Source organism: Lepidothrix coronata, unplaced genomic scaffold (genome assembly GCF_001604755.1).
Source record: "Lepidothrix coronata isolate B3197 unplaced genomic scaffold, Lepidothrix_coronata-1.0 Scaffold172, whole genome shotgun sequence".
Classification (NCBI taxonomy): domain Eukaryota; kingdom Metazoa; phylum Chordata; class Aves; order Passeriformes; family Pipridae; genus Lepidothrix; species Lepidothrix coronata.
In genome coordinates this window covers 1,610,506-1,632,341 of record NW_016690352.1, presented here as the reverse complement: position 1 = coordinate 1,632,341, position 21,836 = coordinate 1,610,506, and the positions used below count along the sequence as shown (strand labels likewise).

Genomic DNA, 21,836 nt, shown 5'->3' with positions numbered 1-21,836 from the left:
CAATAGGGGACCTAAGCAGAGAATACCATGGAAGTTCATTCATTAATATTTAAACCATCCATATTCTGGTTTTAGATATAGGTCCAAGAAACGTTCTCTGTTCTCTTTCTAGTCTGCCAGAAAGCAACCACAACTTCAGAAATAAATATTAAACATTCATCTGCAAGTAACTTTATTGTGATCTTTTCTTCTAAACTATTTCTTAGACACTTAACTGACAGGTGACTAAGCAGATCTTGAGGTTTTGTTGATGCTGTTAAGGGGCAAGGATTAGCCCCTGGCTGTCAACCCCAATGGCACCAATAGATTCCTGCCCTTGTGGCCAGTCTCTCTTTAGCAGATTTTCCTTGAGGCAAAATAACTGAAATAGTTGAAAAGGAAACCGTGAAGAAAATATGCAAGCATGTTAGAATAATTTTGGAGGCATTTACGTAACCTCAAGTTGCTGGCACTTCATATACTCAGACTTCGGTCAACACTGGGCATAAGGCTGCCAAGAGCAAAAACAAGTACTTAGGCATGGGATGCCTTCTTTTTGCAGGGCATCTTAGACATCAAACTCAGTCCATCAAAGAATTGCCCTGTTGTCTCACTCTCAAAATTGGCTCTAGCCAAGAATTAGGAAATAACTAGTAATCATTCATACTTACTGTCTGGTTTCCACTGCTTGTGTTTTGGTCTTAGTACTCGAAACAGGGGGTGGCATCCAAGATTGCCTGTCAATGTTAACAAATAAGTTTTTGAGTATTCGTTTAATGCTGAACAGCACACTGTGAATGTTAGAATGTCAAAAGTGGTGTAAAAAAATACCTGGAACTTTCCTTAAATGATCAGCATTTTGAAACACTGCATGTATATACTTTTTAGACCATTTTTTTTACATACAACAGAATGGAATAGGAAATAATACACTAATTTTAATTATTGTTGTAAAAAATGTATTCTGTGAGTCTAGTCAATCTTTTCTGCAATCTGAATGGTACAAATAAATGGATCATTCCTGGAAAGGACAATCAGATAAAGAGCACAAAGGAAAGGGTGTAAAGTATCAACCCAAGGAACAAATTCAGACTATTACAGGTTACATAAACAGAACAAGCTGTTCCTTTTTTTCCTTTTCCCCCCCCTCTAAATATCAATCCAGGAATTGTTTGTGAGGAAAAAACAATTGCAACAGGAACAGTTCAATTTATTGATGGCCTTCTGTATCTTCAAAGAGCCTGAAGAGAACTACTGGACTGAAAACACCTTAAACTTCCACCAAATAAGCAGGACTATTAATATAGAAACAATCACATTTTAATTTCTGCATTCATAATTCTAATGATCACATTTTTATGCATGAAATATGAAAAAAAATCACAAATTAACAGAATTTACAGCTGGGAAGGATGCAGAAAAATATGGCTATCACCAGCAGTGTATTTTAAATTAAAAATTTACTTTGTTCTACACCGTTTTTATTCTTCCCCAGAAAATACTATCTGAAATCCAGATTTTTAAAGGTGGCTGTATATCATTTAGGGAACTCTGTGGTTCATATTTACTGCAACAGCACAGGGTCAAGTTTGGCATCAGAGATTTCACAATTAGAATGAGCTTTAAATTTAGACACTAAAAATGCGTATGACACTGAAATAGCTGAGTTAGGGGCCGCAGCAAAGAGTTAGCACCAGTTGTGCCGTGTCCACTGGGCTCACGAAACTGGCTCTACAAAAGCAACATTTTAACTCCCAAGGAAAAAGCCAGAGTGTGCAAAAGTTTAATTCTTGAAGCTTGCTGAGGAACTTGAGTGGGCTGGAGGAGAAAGCTGGTAATGTTTTTTTATGTAATTGTGATAAATTACTGAGGCTTAATACAGTGCTATATATCCTCTAGCAACCAAGCAATGGTGGCTATGAATACCTCTTTTTCTTGATTGAAGAAGTGGCAGCAGTGTTTGTGAGTGCTGCATTAGGAGTCCAAGATTGCCTGTTAAGGAAATATACTTAATTCATTAATCTTCAACAGGAGTATCATTTTAAATGATAAAAAATATCAGAATCTGTGTATGGTAAATCGTATAACTATATTTCTACATGCCAACTGAAATTTTGGAAATACCTCAAAGAATACAGAATTTGGGACACTAAGGGATTCTGATGTTTGGAGAACAGCTGCATTTTTACTTGATAACCAAAGTAATTTCTGACTTCTTAAAATCTTGACTTCTGTACCTATGCTTTAGTCTCCAATCAGTACAATATTTAAAATCTTTATTTTTCATACTTTAAATTTTATGTTTCTTATTCAAGTAAGCTGCTCAATGTTATGATATACCTGTAAAGGAGATGGTATTCCTCATACTCCTAAACTATATAATATCCAAGACAGTGATTTTTTTCGTAAAATTTATCAAAAAGTTATTGTCTTATTCTCTGCAACTCAATTATAGTAATTGAAGTATAGAGCTTTAGAGCTTTACAAATCATTTTATTGCTCTCTGGAAGGAAAAAATATTTATACAATTGAAATGTCACTTAAGACCCACTTCAGAATTCATGGTTGGTCTGTTAAAAAACCATCTCCAGACAAAATAACATAAAATCCAGTTTATATGATGCTTCATGTGTCATCATCACCATGATTTACCACATAGTGGTGCAAAACCATAATTTGAAAGAATGACCTCTGTTGAACTTTAAATGCCAGAGGTATTCATTTGCTCTTCAGAGCAATATCTCAGCTCTTCACAAGATGACTTTTTGAATTGCTGTGCTCTTTAGCAAATATATTCTGTGTAACTTATTACTGATAGAACTCTGCTGACATTGATGAAGGCAGAAAGTGATGTATTTGTCCCTTTGCATTTATAAATATGGTGACTGAGATCTTCTGACTTTCTTTAATAAAAATTTCAGTTAGTTAATAGCTGTAAGTTCTTTAGAAAATATTTTTACGGTGTTGTGTAATCATATTACAAATATAAAGTGGCCACCTCTGAATAATAACAACTATTTTAATAACATGTCAAAAATGTAGTGCTAACTTATTCTTAATTAAAACTCTTGTTTAAAAAAGACTGACGTTCTGACAAAAGAAAAGTTTTCTACTGGAAAAATCAGCCTGTCAAAAAATTATTTTTTATGTTCTGGTACCCAAGTTTTCCACTGGCAATGTACAATGGTATTTTCCACTGAAAACATTGATTAGAATTTTCTCCCTCAGAACTATGTATTGTATTTGGTAGACTTTGTGCAGACAGATCTAGAGCTCTAGAACATACCTACACTTTTAGAAACACTCTGATTCTTTCTTCTTCTTGTGTTTAAAATATTGTAACTTTTTAAACAATCACTATGCTGAGCAAATGTGTAATATGAGCTGGTCTCTCTTTTAATCTGTGTGGAGAAATAGGCTTTTTTAAGGAAAATTCCTCTTACTCTAAAAAAAATATCTGAGAAACACCAGAGGAATTGTCCTCCAAAAGACCCTTTTTCTCCTCACTGGCTATAAAAAGTCTGTGGTAATCTGAATATAGAGTCTACATTCCAGCTGTCAGGTGACGAAATGAAGACAACCATTAGGCCATATTCCATACAAGTAATTTCTCTATATATTCTTGGTATGTACATGTATTCTAAAGTTATGATAATGCATGATAAATGATAAATTATAATACATAATATTTAGATGATAATGTTTCCAAAACTCATACCTGTTGTTTTGCTTATCATTCAGAGTTGGGCACTTATTTACTTTATCAGTATCACTTCTGGTCGGAATTCTGTCAGAAACACAGAAATTATTGATAATAGACACTCTCATATTTTTTAAACTCACTTTCAATAAAATTAAAAGATGTAGTATCAATTTGCCCTGTGTATAGATTAAAAATTTCCCAGTATCAAAATAGGTATAGAACAGAAGCTGAAATTATATAAATTTAGTGCATTATCTGAAGAGTCTAAGTAGCTCACTGAAAAAGACTTTTCAAAGGTGATGTTCAAACAATAATAGATATACTGTATGAAGCCTCACTGTTGCTAACAATTTATTACAACTCCTTTGAATTAGACCAGAATACTAGAAAGAAAGCAGTATTCAGTCAAGCAGTATACACAGAACTGGCACCTTTCCCTCTCCCTCACCATCCCTTGAGAGATGCAACAGTCTTGTTTTCTTTACAGATTTTAGACATCAATGTGGTAAGAAAATATTCTGGTCTAAAATCCCTGGCAAAGCATTGTAATGACCTACAGGAATAACTTCTATCAAAGAAGTTATATTATTTGTGTTTAAATTGATATCATTAAGCCATCAAACTTACATGAAGAAAAAACCACATAATTTTTCAAGCCTATTATGGATTCTACAATTGTTGCCTAAAACCTTTCGGAATTTTCACAGAAAGCACCACATAGCTATCCTAGTTGAAGCAGATTAAGTTCTTATTTTATTCCAACTTTCTTCCCATAGTGGAATATCCTTTAGTAAGAACTGGATGACTCCAAAAAGCTCAAATATAAAGTGATGTACATTCAAATAGATGACAAATGCTGAGTTGAGAGAGTTATCTTAAGTATTTGGTTAAATCAACTGAAGCACGTCTTGAGCTACAACTTATTTACATATAGAAATTTCTTAATTTTAGTTACTATTCCCATCAATAAACTGAAGCTAGAGACGCAAAATAACTAATCCTAGAACTATAACATTATGTATAAACCTTCTGTATCCTGCCTTCAGCCAAGCAGGACGGAATACTGTTGTATTTAATTCAAAACCTTCCAGGGGGTTCTGGGAAACGATCTGCACCAGTATGTGCTCTGTGCCTCTTGCAAAACCTAAATTTAATTGTGCAAATGACAATCTCGTGTCAGGGCAGATTCTGACTGTGACGGCAGCTACAGTTACTCGGAAGATCACTAGAGGTCTCACTAAACATGCTGGCGTTGCTGCGGATGCAAACCTGAGCGTTCCTCCTTATTGCCAACTAGCCAACGAACCAGCATTTCTTTCACATATCATTGTGTATTTTCAAAATTTTAGCACCTTGCTTTACGTAATTTTGTATTTCCTCATTTTAATGTGTTAAAGATTCTATCTGGCAAATTAAAGAAAGTATAGTGTTAACTTCTCCTTGTACAACTTTTCAGCTTCTGATAGGCAGTTGAAGAATATTCTCTGTTCGCACCCAGAATGGCATCTCCAACAGACATCTCTGGATCAATGGTCCATTTAGTCATGTTAAGTTTTTCTGAGCCAACTTATGTTTCTGGCCTCCACAGTATCCTGTGGTGGTGACTCTCACGATTAATACATGCATTAAGAGAAAAACAAATGTTCTCTTTCTTATCTTCTTCATTTTTTTCTTAAATCGTGAGACAAACATTTATAGAGTGTCTCCTCATTCTTACAGTGCAACAGAAAATACTCCTTCCTCACTCACTTTCCCTATATTACTCTTTTCCAAGATGAGGACTCTTTGTCTCTTCAGATATTCTGCATATGAAAACTATTCCATACTTTCTCACCTTTTTCTTTAATTTTTTTTTGTGGTTCTGTTGTAGTTTCTTCACATAAGTGAAATGATGCATGCAGTGTTCAAGATATTCAAAGCAGGTTCAAACCACATACTAAAGTGATTTCTGATTTGCTCTCCAGTCCTTTCCTAATAAATTCTACCATTCCAAAGGATTACATTATTAATAAAGTGTACAATGAAAGTGTCTCATTTGCTTCAGTCCTATCTATTCAGATCTAATTCCTATAAATGTACTTAGGATTTAGTACTTGAAAAAAACAGCAATGTAATTTTCGTCACTATCTAACTTTTAAGTTTTCTCCCCTCTTTCGTCAAATATTTAGTTAGTTGCTAATAATGAGAGAGAAATAAAAGGATAAATAAATTTTTTCTATCCATCCAGAAAGTCTGTCTGTTGTCATCTGCGCAAAGCAATTGTTGTCTGAGTTAGGAGCAGTGTAAATCTACATGCCAGTACGTGTGCATCTACTGTCATCAATCTTTGGATTTCTGAAAACAACTTAATAGTGTTCAATGTTTTCTTGTGCTTGCAGTCAATGGTGTAATTGCATATAGTCACCTGTAACATCTCTCCCAGGTCCTTAATATGGAAAATGATGTTTGAATTTTGTAAACACTGGGTTAGGCAAAATTCATATAAAAAAACTCCCTTTATGAACATGGATATGGCAGTATCCAGGAAGCAAAAGGCGGCACTTAATATGGCTTTTAGATATGTTTTTACTTGCACATTTACACATGTAATGAAGAACTCAAAATTATTCCTATAGTCATCAAAGATTTTCTTAATTCAAATTTCAATTATTATTTTGTCATTTTGAAAACTAGCTATTTAAGAGATATTCATCCAGATTCTTTAAAACCTTTTCTTTTGTAATATTGCTGTCATGGCTAGAAGAGTTGCAAAGCAGAATTGTGAAAAGATGTTCTAGTATCTAGCTTGAAAACAGGTAACTCATAAAGAACCCTTGCAGAATAGAAGACTGTCATTTTACAGAATTTTAGCTAGGCAAAAATAATTTTCCATAAAGACAACATGACATAATTCTGTAAACTGCTCTCCAATCCAACAGATCTCCAATATCAATGTAATTTTTCTCTAGAAGCACCTACTAGGAGCAATCCTTTGAACTTTTTTCTACATTCCAGAAACATGCTCTATTTTCAGCTCTGTCTTTTACTGTTGAAGAAAAAAAAAAGAATGCTGCTTTTTCACAGAGGTAATAAACAATATAGCTGTTCTGCAAACTGCTAACTACTAAGCTTGGAAGACTTCTGTACTATGGCTATGCTTGCCAGAAATAATTTATAAGAAAGTAAGGGAATTGTACCAAGTGGAGAACATCCTTCACAGAGGAAGCAGAAGTACCAAATTCAACCATAAAAAAGGTACTAAGTGAAAACACGTCACCACACCCTGTTATGCCTTAGGTTTGAAATTTGAGGAGTTGCAGAATATGTGGTCACCCCTTACAGAACTGCCTTCTGGCAATAGGTGTGCACAAATTAATCCTGGAATGCTTGTATTTCACAGTTTTAAGAAGACCATTGATGACTGAAGAGAAATAAACAACTTGACAGCAGCTTCCTCATTGCGATAATTTCAAGATAGAAGCATCATTATTCAGTCCATTTATGGACATATTCTGCACTAATTATCAGAACTGTATATTCACACCTATAATCCTTTCTTTGTATTCTCTCTCATCACTTACATTTTAAGAACCCTTTATGTTAGATATTTGTGTATATGAAAACACAAAGACACCTTACAATCTCAAATAATTCAGACATTTTTATATATCAGCATAAACCAAAAAGATATAGAGTACAAAAGGACAATGGTCTTCAGTGACACTGTAGAAACTGGAACTGTCTTATGACTCCTAAATCAGTAATCAGAGTTTGATGCATGAAAATTAAACCTTAAAAATTGTTTGGAAGTCAATGAGCATATGAATAAGTGTGACATAGCTGATATATTCTACTCAAATTTCCAAAAAGCTTCACGAAATTTGCTTTAAGTGCCCTTAAATAAACTGATCTCCTATTGGAGAAGGACTTTCCATGCATAAATAACTGCTTAAAAAGTAGGAAAGATTTGAAATAAACAGCAAGTTTTCAGAGTGGAAGGAGAGCTGTATAAGACCTGTGTTTTTCCAATGTTCATGAATTATCTGGAAAAGAAGAAGAGTGAGATGATGTTGCTTGACAATGTCATTGATTCATGGTAGTCAAAACAAATCCCAATTGGCAAAGTTTTCAGAAATCATCTGCTAATATGTCAGATTTCTAGAATGGCAGATGATGCTCACTTTTCTTAGATGCAAAGTAATGCCTGCCAAGAAAAGCAATTGATCTCTGAATGAGCTATTATTACTAAGGAAAGAAATCTTGCAATTATATAGGTAATGTTATGAAAATCAAAACTCAATTCTCAACAGTGAAGAGCAAATTCAACGTTATTTAGTACAAGGAAAGGAAAAGCAAATGAACCAGAAGTCGTTGTTATACTCCTCTGTGTATGTACAAGGTGTGCATAGATCTTAAATATGTGCATCAGGATCTGGATCCCCAGATCAAAAAGACTAATATGGAAATATGAAAGATACAGAGAAGAGCAATATGTAAATTGAAGTTGTAGAATGGCTTCTTCATGATGAATGAACAAATACAGCAGGATTCACTGGGGTGAATAGACAGGGGTATGATACCACACAGGTTTCTAGCCTATTCTTTTCTAGCCTTATGTGGAGAAGGTAAATTTTATCTAACAATTTTGCATTGTATCTTACAGCAGTAGCAAGGGTCATGAAATAAAATAACACGGTGCTAAGAAACAACCAAACAAGTGCACGTTTTCCACAGTGTGTGTTTATGTGCAGGTACTCATAGCATCAGCATGTTTTGGATTGCAGATGTTAATGGGAGGGATGGATTTTGAAGATGCAACGCAGAAAGAATCTGCAAACACTAACATGGTCATGTCTTAACAGAGGTCAGGGCTGAACAGAACATTCAAATTACATGAAAAGCATATGATTCTTATATTTGTACTGATCATGGTATGAAGTGGCAGAGAGGATTTGCAAAGAACAAGAGGTTTAGCCATGTTGTGCTTAACTATTGGAGACACGACTTTGATCCATAGTTTGAAAAACAAAAAATTGGGAAGGAATGGTTATCATCTGTGGAAAGATACATACGGTTATAAGGACAAGAATACACAGAAATTATTACAGAAAAAAGAAGAACAAGATGTCAAAAGAACCTTCTCTCAAATTACATTTCCATTTGCCTCATTGAAAATTCATGCAAGAATCATAAAAAGTTTTTTAATTAGATGATTAATAAATAACAAAACTTTTAAAGACCCACTGATTTCATTGATGCTTTCATTTTTAAGACCTCTCACAGGTATGCGAATCACAAAATATAATACATCCAGAAAAAAGCCACACCTGTCCAAGGTGGTATCAGATCTGTATCGTCCAAGTACAGCTGTCTGACCTTCCTTTTCATTTGTGCTACTACTGTAAAAGAAAGTTAGAAATGTCACATTTGTCATTGTTTTTATTAAACAATTAATCACAAAAAAACCAGTATCTATGTCTCAAATTAAAGTATCATACAGGATTTCTGATCATCCAGGTGTCAATAGATCCAACCCTGCATTCATTGCAGTGATCAGCTTAAGAATTATTGACACTGGAGTCGGATTTACAGTGGAAATATGTATAGACTAAAACTGAATAAAGCAAGCTCTTGCTATAAACAGGATATAATGACAGATTTCTTTGGTAATATTATCAGAAAGGTGTTAAGATACTCTACCATACCTGTGTAGACTATCTTGGGATTTGTATTGATTAAGCACAGCCCTTCCATAGTTTTCATCAGCACTTCGAGAGAAAGAAAAACAATGGTTAGTTAAAAATGAAGTATTAAAAATAGAGAACTTTTTCTTGGCAAAAGGTTTGTCTTCAGTCAGATTTCACAGCTGTCCACTACCACTGTGATTGCCTCAGCTATAGATCTCTGCAGTAGAAGACTTCAGACATTTTGGAGTAAGGATTATCTCTTCCTACAAGCTGTTCATGGACTGTATAATGAGGGCATGGTCTCAAGGTGTTTTTTCTGCTGTAATGCAAGTCCTAGTTTATATTAGAGTAAACTTAATCTGATTCTGACTAAAGCTCCTTAAAAAAACTTGCCAAGGTTTATAATCTTCATGGTTGTAAAAATTCAAATCATAGTCTTACAAACTAAATATGTGAAATGTGGGATTTTTCTCATAGAGCGGAAACCTGGCACCTCATTAAATACTCAGAGGTTGAAAGTCCCAATGACAAACAATGAATATTCAGCAAACTAATACTTTCAAAAGGCAATCAATACCTCATCAAGATAAATAAATAAGAATTATTTAATTAATCTAATTCTGGTTGATACCATCCATCCAAAAATAGATATTCCAAGAAAATGTACATGCCATACTGAAATGCAGAACAAATGCATTTCATATTTTTCTTACCTTTCCTCTTCAGGCCTCTTCTTTATCCAGCTGTTATCTTGCAAAAGTGTCCGCCGTTTATTAATATCATGAGAAGCCTGTTGTCTGCTTTTAATTGCAACAGAGGGGCTCTTCTTATCTGCAAATGCAGAGAAACACGTCTTGAAAATGAACATGTGGAATAACTTTGGAAACCTCGAGTACTATTACAAAGGTTAAAATATGTAAAAGTTTAACACAAATTGAATTTTCAGTTATCACACCTGTTTAGTGAAGATTATTTCCCTGATAAGTTTGTGGCTTCAACCTTGAAAAGACTGCAGAAGCCAGTTTACCAAACTAAATCAGTTTCATCCTTAATATGAAAGAGTTTTGTATATTTTTAATGTAAACAAATTTCACAGATCTGATAAAGGAATTATGAAATTTGCATACCACAGTAATCCCAGGAAAGTCAAACTAATGAATCCTGTTTCCTGGGGTGTTGTCTATGGGTTTTATATTTGCAGATGTGTGACAGGATGCAAATTTTGAATGAAAGCTAATCTTGAGTTGACCACATGGTCCTCCAGCTACACCCAGCCCAACATATGTGGATTTTCACATTTCTCAAAATGTCAGACTCCCTCTGAAGCTTTTTCCTTAATGGCTGAATGAACAGACTTTCTTTTCTAATGAGCTCCTTAGTTTTACTGAACTTTAATAAAAGCAACACCTTTAAGATCTATATCTTTACGTCAAATTTAACTAAAATTGGTGCACAGTTTCAAAGGTTATTGGGAGAGACAGACAGACATGCACACTCACGTGCCTTATGAACACAGAAGCCTTATTTACTTATGAAAACAACCTAAAATATCTTTGCCCAACAATGCTAATATTTAGTATATTGAAGAACTAACAGTATGATACTGACTTGATTTGGGAAATTTTGGATTCCTCTCTGCATTAGAAAGCTGATGTTTATCTCCTTTGGTTTCCTTTTATGAGGATTTTGGCCCTTTTTTGCAAGAAAAAAATATGCAATGACTACTGTCCAGCATTCTCAGTTCTTTTATTCCTACCTAAGTTTCATATCATCAGCCTGTTTGAGGTGAGAGAAAATATTGTTGTGATATTTTAACGTTCCCTTTTAAAATGAAAAGCTAGAAGTTCAGACCAAATAGAAATTCCATTTTTTATTTGCAATATTTACCCCAAGTTTTTCCAGTCAAAAGAAGTAAAAAAAATTAAATATGCAAAACCTTTATTAATACATCCAAATAATCAGTAAAATTAATGATGAAAAATACAAAGTTTCTTGGGTTTTCCTTTAGACACCTTCATGATTTTATACATTAATTCCTCGCTTTCTGAGCATTCATGCAAAAGGAGTGCAAGACCATCAGATTTCAGGAAACATCACTGTCTGATGTTCAGCAAGGACATTTGACTCTAAAGATTGTGTATAGAAAGACCAAGCTCCACAGAAAATACATGCAGTCAGTAATATGTCATTTGTCAAAGATGTGTTTTGGCATTCTGCTGTGATTTATAAGAAAATGTAGTTCTTACTTTTAATACAAGAACTTCAGCTGTAGTGATAACATTAAAAAATGACAAATGGCTACAATGAGTGGAAGATGAAATAACAAAAAAAGCACCAAAACATTTATTTTAAGTGACAATTGTCAAGATTGACTTTTTAAATACATTTTTCTCATGAAAGAAAAACACTGCAGTACAAAGATAAAATTCAGTCTAAAAATGTATATCTGACTGTACCTTAAAATGTGTCTGCTCTTATCTGTTTATATTCACTGTACATATGTCCATACTGCCAAATGAAAGAAGGCCAGAGAAGGAATGAAAGGCTTGGACTCATCAATCATGTTTGCTTAATTGCAAATGTTCTCTGGTTCTGTGTTGGACTTGCTCTCCCCAAGACTGAGTTGCTGGAGAAGTGGCAAAGGTTTAAGAAACACAGCTGTGATAGCACCGATATGTGCTTCTGTTTCTTGGCCTTGATGACAAGGTTTGGCTTTCTTTTTTCGAGCAGCATAGATGCAGCCCTTTGACAAAGGACCAGGGACATCAAAGATGATGTTTTTAAGAATGTGCCAACAGTCACGGTAGATTAACAAAAAGTATTCTATCCTTACTTCATGATTTCTGCATTAGCCTGTTCACTGCCAATTGAACTAGTTCTTCTCTTAAAAAGATTTGTTAAAATCTGACTTTAAAGACTTCAAAAAATGAAGGCATCCCAGGCTTGTCTGAATACCTCCAGTGGTTCATTAGAATATCTGCTAAAATAAACAATTCCTGCAAACCAAAAAGAGGAAGGACCTTCACCAGTTTAAACAATAACATCGTCTCATAGTCACTGGCAAGAATGAAGATAGTTTTAATTAGCCAACAAGCTCATATGAAGTGTTTTTGCTCTAAAAATGTATACGTTTCCATTCTCATGAATATTTAAGTATTTTTAATTTGGTACAATCATTTGTATTGGAGGGAAAAAAAAAAGTTAATTTTTCGAAAGTAGGAAAAATGTGAGCTCAAGTTTATGCATTCCAGAGAGAAAACTTCTCTACAGTAAGGATAGCTGATGGCAGCTAAAGGGGTGGAAATGATTCCAGCATTCTTTTCATTCTAATAGTTTTAGCCAAAGATGCTTTGATCTGTTTCCAATGCATTTTAATCTGTGTTGTTCTGCTGTCAGCCATAACCTCCTCAGAATCTTGAAGAAAAACCTTAATGACATGAACATGACATAAACATTTCTATATAATCAAGAAGTACTAAGTATATCCAACTATTAAAATTAACCATGTATGTGACATATTGACCTTTTTCCAATAGCAATTTAAGAAAGTTGTTATCACCTACCAAAAAAATCATTTGTGTTTCACAGAAATCATGGCTTTTTAAACTGTTTGGTGCAAAAATTTTGAGAAACCTCCTATAAAGGCAGTAGCCAAGGGATATACACTGTTTTCTTGTCAAGAAATATTGCAAGCATTTTGCTGCTGCCTGAGGCCCTGGCTTTGCTGAAGAGTACTGATTTCTGGTCTAATGAATTTTCTCCCAAGCTTCAACTAAAGAATTAAACGTAGATCTGATACAACTGTTCAGGTCACGTGAGTGCAGACAGATACAGCTTGTCCCTGTCTTAATTTGACAGCAAAAAGTTTATGTCCTCAACACAATAGAGCCAAGCAGCTCCTTGCCGAGGCTGCACTAATTTTGGTGTACTTGGGCCTGGCACATCCCACCCGAACCAGATCCACATGCATTTCAAAACCTTTCGGTCTTCAGAAGTATTTTTTAGGTTTCAGGAAAATGGGAAATATCATCATGTTTACAGTTTGCCTCTGATCATTTCTCTGCATAGAAAGCAAACTCCAGCCCTCCTCAAGTTTTGTCCCTCCAGAGGAACAAACAATCCCATCAGACAATGATTAAAAAGCTTTTCTCTCCCCTTGTCCTGTTCTAATTTTCATCCGTTTCTCCTCATTTTCCCTGAGCAAGTCAAGGAGATGGTGCTGAGATCAATGAATCTGCCCACTGCCCTTCCAACTGCTGTGCTCCTGTGGGCTTTCCACAACAACCACAGCCCTCGGCATGGGGAATCACCACCTTGCACCACACCACCTGACTCCCCCACTCCACCACACAACACTGCTCAGTGGGATGTTCTGGCCTGAATCCCGGCCAGCGGCAGTTTGTGCACAACACCAATAGTCTGGCATCTGAAGCGGGTCGCACTGTGACTAATAACCATCCTGTCACTGCCAAAACGTGGCGGTGTGCCCAGTGAGGGAGCTGAGGGATGGGCATGGTGATACTTAGAAAGGAGGAAGGCCACGCCTCAGCCTCCAAGTGCCCTGGGAGCAGAAAATGGAGAAGACTCGGTATTACCGCTTTGATTTGGAGGCTGTTTTTGTATACTGAAAGCTGACATTTGTTCCGTGGTATGTTGTCCTTCTCTAGGAATCTAAAAGGAAACACGACAAAAAAAAAGAAGATATTAGGAATCAGACCCCAAAACAGCTCAAGTTTGTTGTCCACTTCAACCACCTCCTTGCATAAGGAGGTACATTAGTCTGACAGGGTGGAATGGCTTAGTGCTGGCTGCAGCCCTGCTCAGACCGAATCTGCGGCACAGTGGTGGCTTTTCCCTGCCTAGTAATGACTATGTGTACTCCTGCCTTGTGCCTCTGCCTTTCACAGTGCCTGTCCTTTCTTTCCCTTTTTGGGAGCATCTTCCCTGAGAACACACGGTGTGGTGATAGCCTTCGGAGGGCAACACTGAGTAATGAAGAATGTGAGGTGATAAGCTTAATGGGAAAACAGTATTAGTCAGTGGCTCAGAGTGGCACCTGGAGCACAGGTGGGTTTACCCAGCCCTGCTGATGGGTCTCACAGCTACAGTGATCAGCAGCTAATGCAAGGGGCCAGGACAGAGACAGTTCTGCTCTGCAACAGTTTTCCATTCACTGACTTCTTCCCTTATCTCAAATCAGGTTAAAAAAATGAGCCTCCAAGACTGCCAATTTAAAACAACAACAACAACAACAAAACCAACCAATTATTTGGGAGTTGAGCCACTCAAAAGATTTCATGTTTTCCTTTGAAACTGGACTGTGAATACCAGCTTTCCTAGAGAAAGCATCAAGCAGAACATAATGACATTTCAATAACAAAAAATTCTCCCTTAAGTTAAAAAACCTCAATGCTGACACTGACTTAAGGGTGTGGCCAAAACTGACCTTCTTTAGCAAGTGGATTCCTTTTCAAAAAGCAATGTTTTCCAAGAAAACAATGTTAAGATGGAAAGCTGCCAACCAATTCCACTGTCAGACTACTAAGATTTACAGAAGCACTAGAAAACAGTTTTTGTGACAGCAGCAGCCCTTAAAAATCAGAAACGTTCCCAATTCTCTGGGTGACACAGCTATTGTATTTTTCTTACTGCAGATGTAAAGTGTATTGCTCCCACACCTAAGATAGAGTGGATTGAGACTGGAGACTGTGGCTCTTTCTTTACAGATGGGAAGGGAAGAAGATTTTGGATTCTAGCAAAAGCAAATAATATTTGAGTATAAAAGTTCACGTGTATCTTACATAGTTGTGAAATTCCAGATATTTATTGGAGTTTAAAATTCTGGCATGTTGATTGGAAAGCTCCAACCCACATTCTTGTTTTTTTAAGCTTAGGTGTTGGTATCAAACAGGCATTGGCACAGTATATGTAGAAAACATGTGACTGCTGGATCTGATTCCCACACAATAAAAATTTGCTCGGGGCTATGGTGAGCCGTATTTATTTTGCAATTGGTTATAAAATATCTTTTAAAAATACTTATATAAGAAGGTTTAAAACATATATGCACTGAATTTCCTAGAAACTGTTCAGGTAGGTTATTAAAGAATGAGTTTTAGATAGTGACTATTCTCACCATAAATTTTCCTGAACTGTCCCAAGATGGTAGAGAGGTCTCTGATGTATTTATGTTCTCAGCTTAGCAACAGCTGTACATCTGATGCAGTCAGTCAGTCCTGGGATAATATTTGATATTTCAGAATATTTTGTAAGCAATGAGAACTAGTACTTCTTCTCCTCAAGAAGAAGTAGTAGTTTCTATAGAAGGAATTTGGATTTATTTTCTAATAAGTACATTTAAAGCCATTTGCTAAGGGAAATGAACTGTAAAACTTTGAAAAAGGAGACTTCTTTTGTGAAAATTAAGTGAAATGAGATAATTTTAAGACTTAAAAGATCTTGTTTAAAATACACATTTTGCAATTTAAATATTGAGTACTGAAAATAACAGGAAACTGCTATGTAGACTTCATGTTAGACTGTAGCCCTCCTTGCTATATATTTGTAATAGAAACTGAAATTTCTCACAGAACTAACAAGGAAGTATCATATACCTTTGTTAGAAATAAACAAAAAAACCTCAGGTGTTTGTTCTGAAATAAAAATTATGGCCAAAGTAAAAAATCCATACATTTTGAGGCTTGTCTTTAAAATCTACAGATTACTACAAATGCATTAATGACACTGAGATCATGAAAAGTGACTATAAAGCGGGTTTGCAACTCCTAGTTGTATCCATGCAAGACAAAAGAAAGTCCAGCGTGTTTCTTTCATCCCCCTTAATTTAATTAAAACTATGTTTTGTCTCTTGTCATATTCATTTTTTAATGGTTTAAGAGCAAAACAATATTTCTGTTGCACGTGTGTACAGCATCCAGAATAAACTGCTACCTAGTCTCCCAACCCAAAAGTAGTATGCATAAATGAATATAAAATCCAGCCACACTCCCTTTTACAGTCAGGACTGAAAATGTTCCAGCTATTCTGAAATTTTAAACCTAGGCATTTTAGTCCTACGGAATACTGCCATATTGTCCTCAAGGCTTGCTTCGTGCTTCTGAACTTTCAAGTTGTATATCAAAGATTGATCCATTAAAATTTAAAATGCAAATTAAAAGCTACTTCAGTCTGGAGCACAGACAATCAAGAATCATCAGAGTAAGACTTAAATTTTAGGATCTTAGAAATTAAAAGATTCGTGCATAAAGAGGCAGGATACAGCTCATCAAAGCATTTTTTGAACTCTGTGTGTGTATCTTTCTATTTGGAAAGGAGAATGGACAAAACATTAAGATCACATTAGTTTAAAAATGCCAGCTAATAAAGATGTGAAACTGTCACATTGCTCACACAGGTCAGTGAACATTTTATCTTCAGCCCATAGGCAGATTTAAAAAAAAGTTTTTTGTGAGAAAGAGGAGTTATAGGTTTCTATAGTATACTATAGTAGTAAATTTAGTTCAGGCATTCTTAATAGGATCTCAACCACTGAAGCAAAACAACTCAGCTGGAATGCAAAACAAAAACAAACAGGAATGCAGCTCCAGTGTAATTTGAATTTAAAAACAGCGTCAGGAAACTTTAAAGGAAATTAAAACTGCCCCAGCCAGTCCAGTGAGCAGTTCCCAAATGGTTTTAAGACATGCCAGTCCTGGATTCAGACCCGCACCAATTTTTGGAGAAACCCAAATATAATTCCAAAGAAATTCAGAAAAAACTTCAGACATAACTTCAGGGAAAGTCAAATGCCCCTTCAACTTTGAAGGAAGTTATTCCAAAAGCAACACAGGTCTCTAATCCTATTTTTATCACAAATATCTATATTCACACTTCTACGTCTCCTTTCCACCTCCTGCAGTGACTGATCAGCAGAATACCTCAGGCCTGCCTTAAATTCTGAAAGCTAGATCTTCTAGTTTTCAGATAGTCTGAACACACCCATTCTTCCTTCATAGATCCCTTTTGCCCTCCTTCTGGTCTTGGCTGTAGCTTCCTATTTGATGAGGCTTCATATATATGCATAGCTGTATTTAAAAAATACATAAGAACGATACAAGCATCTCCTGTAAGATTCATGTTTTCCACATCAGACCAAACTAGTTGGAACAAACTAGTCTATGTTCTTTGGCTTCTAGCTAAGACAGTGATTAAGACCTTATTTGTAAATATTCTGTTTATATGCATTTTTTTAAATAAACAGTATTTATTTTCACAGCTTAGACACAAGAAGCACTGCATATATACTGTATAATAAGTAATTCAGCATAGTAAATGTTGAAGGAGGGATGTGAGAGGGACACTTTCTTCTCATAAAAGTCAAAACATTTTTTTTTATGCTGAGGTTTTTCATATAAAGCTTTGCCAAATGCAAATGCCTAAAATGTCAAACTTCCCAGTATTAGTAATTAACTGGGTAATACAAAAAGTTGTAACTGAACAACCAGTTTAAAACAAAAATGTTTCAGAATTTTCCTGACATCCAGCTTCTCGTGCTGCATTGCTAAAGCAGCCTGGACTGTAAAGAAGCAGCTGAGTTTGGCGTGTCCACATGAAACACCAGCTGGAACTAACAGGTTCCTTATATATGTGGCTTTACACGACCACAGCTTGCTGACTACTGTTTGCTACATGTCCTTCAAGTTCCAGCTTTTCAAAAGTATCTAATATTTGCCATATGGAAAAGAAAATAGACGTATATACTTTTTTCTTTGTTTACCCCAAATATGAAACTTGCCACGAAAATTTCATCTTCTTGAAGAAATATTCTGTTCTGAAATAAGCTGAACATTCAGCTTATTTGAGTGGAGCTCAAAATTTTAGACCTATTCCATTAGAAATGAAGACTTACTTCAGCTCTACTTTTCTATTTGCTTTGTTTTCCATTGAACCCTTAATGTTAATTCTATAGTACATGGCTTATCTTTCATTTATATGAGATGACTGTGGAGAATACGACATTTTAAAAAAAAACACATTTGGTCTTAATTACAATTATGAAACACACAACAGTATTTCCTTGCTTTCACTTAACACCTTTCATGTCAGCAAACCTTTTTATTTTCTCCATCCTTTCTCTTGAATACAGTAAGTGTGAGCAAGCAACTGATTAAAGTAATTCTGACTTTATACAGGATGAAGATCTCCAAGCCTTAAAACTAAGGCACTGGGGAGACACATCGTTACAGTTGTTCTTCTAGATAGGGATCCATAGGTGTGTGAGGTAAAATCTTTCTGCTTTGGAAGTCAATACCAATTTTGCTGTTCTCTACATCCATCATTGCCCCTCTCAGATATCAAAGTGGGGTGACTGGGCTATCAAATCTGGCTACCTATACTTAAACTCAAGTAAGAATTTGTGTTCTTTGATTCCAAAAAAGATTGTTTTGCAAATCACCATCACAGCCAGAGCCAGTCAATGCTGTGCCATCCTTCATACATCCAAACATGTTATTTCAGATGAGAATATGATCTCTTCAAATAACATTAAAGGTCCACTCTGTGAGGTGCAGGTCTATATGTATAACTGATTCTCTACTTTCTTCCCTAAAGAATTGCCACTGGTGATTCTATTTGTTTGGCAATTAGTTGGTCTTTTTGTCTTTTTGCTGAAATTACATTTAAAAATAACTAAATTTATTTTACAGACATTAAAGAATAATAAAAGTATGTTCCTAGATTGATTTTTTTTTCCTAAGAGTTACATATCAGAACAATAGCCATATAATATATTTGTTAACTTCTGGAATTAATACATTGGGTTTAAATGATTATTTTACTTTACAGTTTTGGCCACAGAATTAATAGCAACTCTCACAGAAAATAAAAACATGTATATGTGTAAAAGAGGAAACAAGCAAGGTTGGAATAGGCAAGGTAGGACTAGAGAACACATGAATGTATGACAGAAATCATTCATCTTTGTAGCTGAAAGAGCTCTCAAAACTGGTTTTACAAGATGTGGGCGGAGGAGATTCTGTTTTGAAAGAAGCTTTGGAACTGTCATTAAAATCAGCTGCAAAGTCAGAACACAAATCTGTAGGTATTTTCAAATTAGAAATGCATGATCAGTTTTAGATGTAGTGGTTTGGTTTTTTTTTTTAATAGAGTGTAGAAGAGGAGGTAATAATTTTATTTATTCAACTATGTCATTCATTTTCCTAGATTTTTGGTGAAGAACACATCCTGTCTATACATGGGTTCAGCTAATTGTATAGATAAGTCATTGTATTGAAGTAGAATGCTATTCCTTTTGCAAAGGTGCAAATGAAAGCAAACTGTTGCTAACTGTTTTTTGCCAAAATAGTAAACTTCAAGCAAATTCAAGTAAAGGAGAAAAGAGTAAATACTCTTTAATTTTAGATAAAAATTACAAAGAAAGAATAAACTAACAATAAAATTAACCAAAGAGCAAAACTAACATTTAAATAGCTATTGATGAAAAGTGGTCTGAATAGTGAGTTTGTCATCAGAGAATTAGCACTAGAATAAAATGCAATTAGCAATATAATGTAAATAATGAAGTAATTGAGATCGTAGAGCCAGGAGAAGTCAGCAAGATCTGGGAAAACTGAACACCCAAACTGTAAAACTTCTAGACCTGGATTTTCATGGACAAGTTCTCCACACTTCTTGAAAATCAGATTCTCTGAAGTGGGATCCTGAATTGGACACTAGGAAGTCACAGAACATCTGAAAATGTAGGACTTTCCATACATGTTATATAAAGCCAGAAGAGTAAACATCCTTACCTAGGTATGGTAGAAGTTAGTGTCCTAGCGTGGCTCAGTGTGGTTAGTCAACCTGGAGACAGCTGGAAGTGAGGCACAGTCAAAGCAGACAGAGAGCTGAATTGTTGTTCTCCATCCAGCTGTCTGAAAACTCAAGAGATTTCTCCTTCAGAGGCTGAGTCACTTAAGGAGGAGGTAGGAGGTGTGGAAAAGGGTGGCACCTTGTAGAAATACCAGATCAATTAAAAGTACGGGTGAGTTGTTACGCTTCTGTGCTTGCTGTGCTTTTCAAGTGCAGTAGGGCTGGGTTTCACGAAATGAACTGCTTTAACAGACCTTGAAACAGAAAGCTAAGTGATTACCATTTGGAAAAATATACTATAGTCATTTTGATTTTCCACATATACGTTGCAGAGCTGTAGGGCTGCCTCTCAGCTACAGGGTTTCAGGTATTTACACAGGTAAACATGAAGGAACATTATATTCCACCAAAGAAAAATTCTGGATAAGTGTTACATGGGGAACACACACTAGGATCTGATCTGCACAAAGTATTTGCGCTGTTTTAGTACGTGGGCAGAGGCAAAAAGATCTGGGGGGAAATCCCTCCCACGAGATCTTGTTGCAAGACTCTCTTATCTGCGTACATTTGCATTCTCCTGCAGTACAGCCAGCAACAAACAGAAAGGAGAGAAGAGCTTGCCTTCACTTATTTTTTTCTCTCTTTAAAATGGTTGCAAATAAGTTTGTAGGCTAAGAACTGCCTTACTATTAGTAAATACAGTAGTATAGAATCAATAATTTTCTTACAGAAATACTGTATACAACTCCATACTTCTGTTTAAGATTCAGAGGCTGGTTTTAATGTAGCTTATACAGGCTCATGCTTCTTTTATATTTGGGGAATTTTTTTAATGAAATATGTGGCAGATCATTTAGCAAGATGCTGGGCAACCTTTAGTCCTATTATCTTCTGTAAAAGTAAGGAACTTCTTTGAACACATCAAAAACAAATCAAACTCTGTCATGAATTAATTTATTATTAGTCCTTATTTTTGTTGATGTTTTACCTCTTCGTAGGCTTGGTACTTAGGAGGGTGAAGTTATTGTCTAAACATTAGTTATATCTGATGAAATAGAGCTGATGAAGCAGTGCAGCAGACAAGAAAATACCAAGATAAACTACTAACTACCACAAGTATCAGAATTAATGAATACAAGGAAGTAAACATTTCTGAACTTTGTACATCTCAACTTTGGCATTTCTGAAAGTTAGAAATACTTTAAGTGGTCCTGGAATGTTTACCTTTTTGCAATCATGAAGAAACTTTTGTGAATATATCTCTTTAGGGACATACTGAGATTTTATAGTTGCCTCCCAAATGAAACAGATGTCTTTCCTCGTAAGAAATGCACATTTAGCATTAAATGGGAATTAACTTAAAAAAATATATACCCTTTAATTTGAAATGGATGTCTATCTTTGATTTATAGTAACAACACCTGAGACTAGGAATATCTTTTTGTTTTGAAACATTTTTCTTTCATAATCCAGGTGCTACATGATATGAATTTGTTATCATTTTACATTAGCCAGACAAGTTGTGCTTGTAAATCAGAGATAAACTTAACCTGTCTCACAGCACTGCCTTCTTTAGCCAAAATGTTTGAGAAACACATATAGAGATGCAAACAATACAG

At 35.3% G+C, this 21,836-nt stretch overlaps 1 protein-coding gene across 3 annotated transcripts in view; it reads right to left on the bottom strand.

Moving 5' to 3' along the window:
* The window catches only part of SCEL (sciellin), a 48,109-nt gene extending 27,516 nt beyond the window's left edge, over window positions 1–20,593 (bottom strand). The window contains exons 1-8 of one of the 3 annotated variants that reach the window (XM_017829974.1): window positions 20,157–20,593; window positions 13,944–14,019; window positions 10,062–10,179; window positions 9,367–9,429; window positions 8,989–9,057; window positions 3,698–3,766; window positions 1,906–1,971; window positions 651–716 (exon numbers count right to left, since the gene is read on the bottom strand). In XM_017829974.1, coding sequence (XP_017685463.1) covers window positions 651–716; window positions 1,906–1,971; window positions 3,698–3,766; window positions 8,989–9,057; window positions 9,367–9,429; window positions 10,062–10,179; window positions 13,944–13,986 — 494 coding nt within the window. In that variant the 5' untranslated portion in view covers window positions 13,987–14,019; window positions 20,157–20,593. Of the gene's footprint in view, window positions 1–650; window positions 717–1,905; window positions 1,972–3,697; window positions 3,767–8,988; window positions 9,061–9,366; window positions 9,430–10,061; window positions 10,180–13,943; window positions 14,020–20,156 lie in introns of all 3 variants that reach the window. The other 2 variants (XM_017829973.1, XM_017829975.1) reach the window with 2 other exon arrangements.
* Window positions 20,594–21,836: the final 1,243 nt, after the last annotated feature.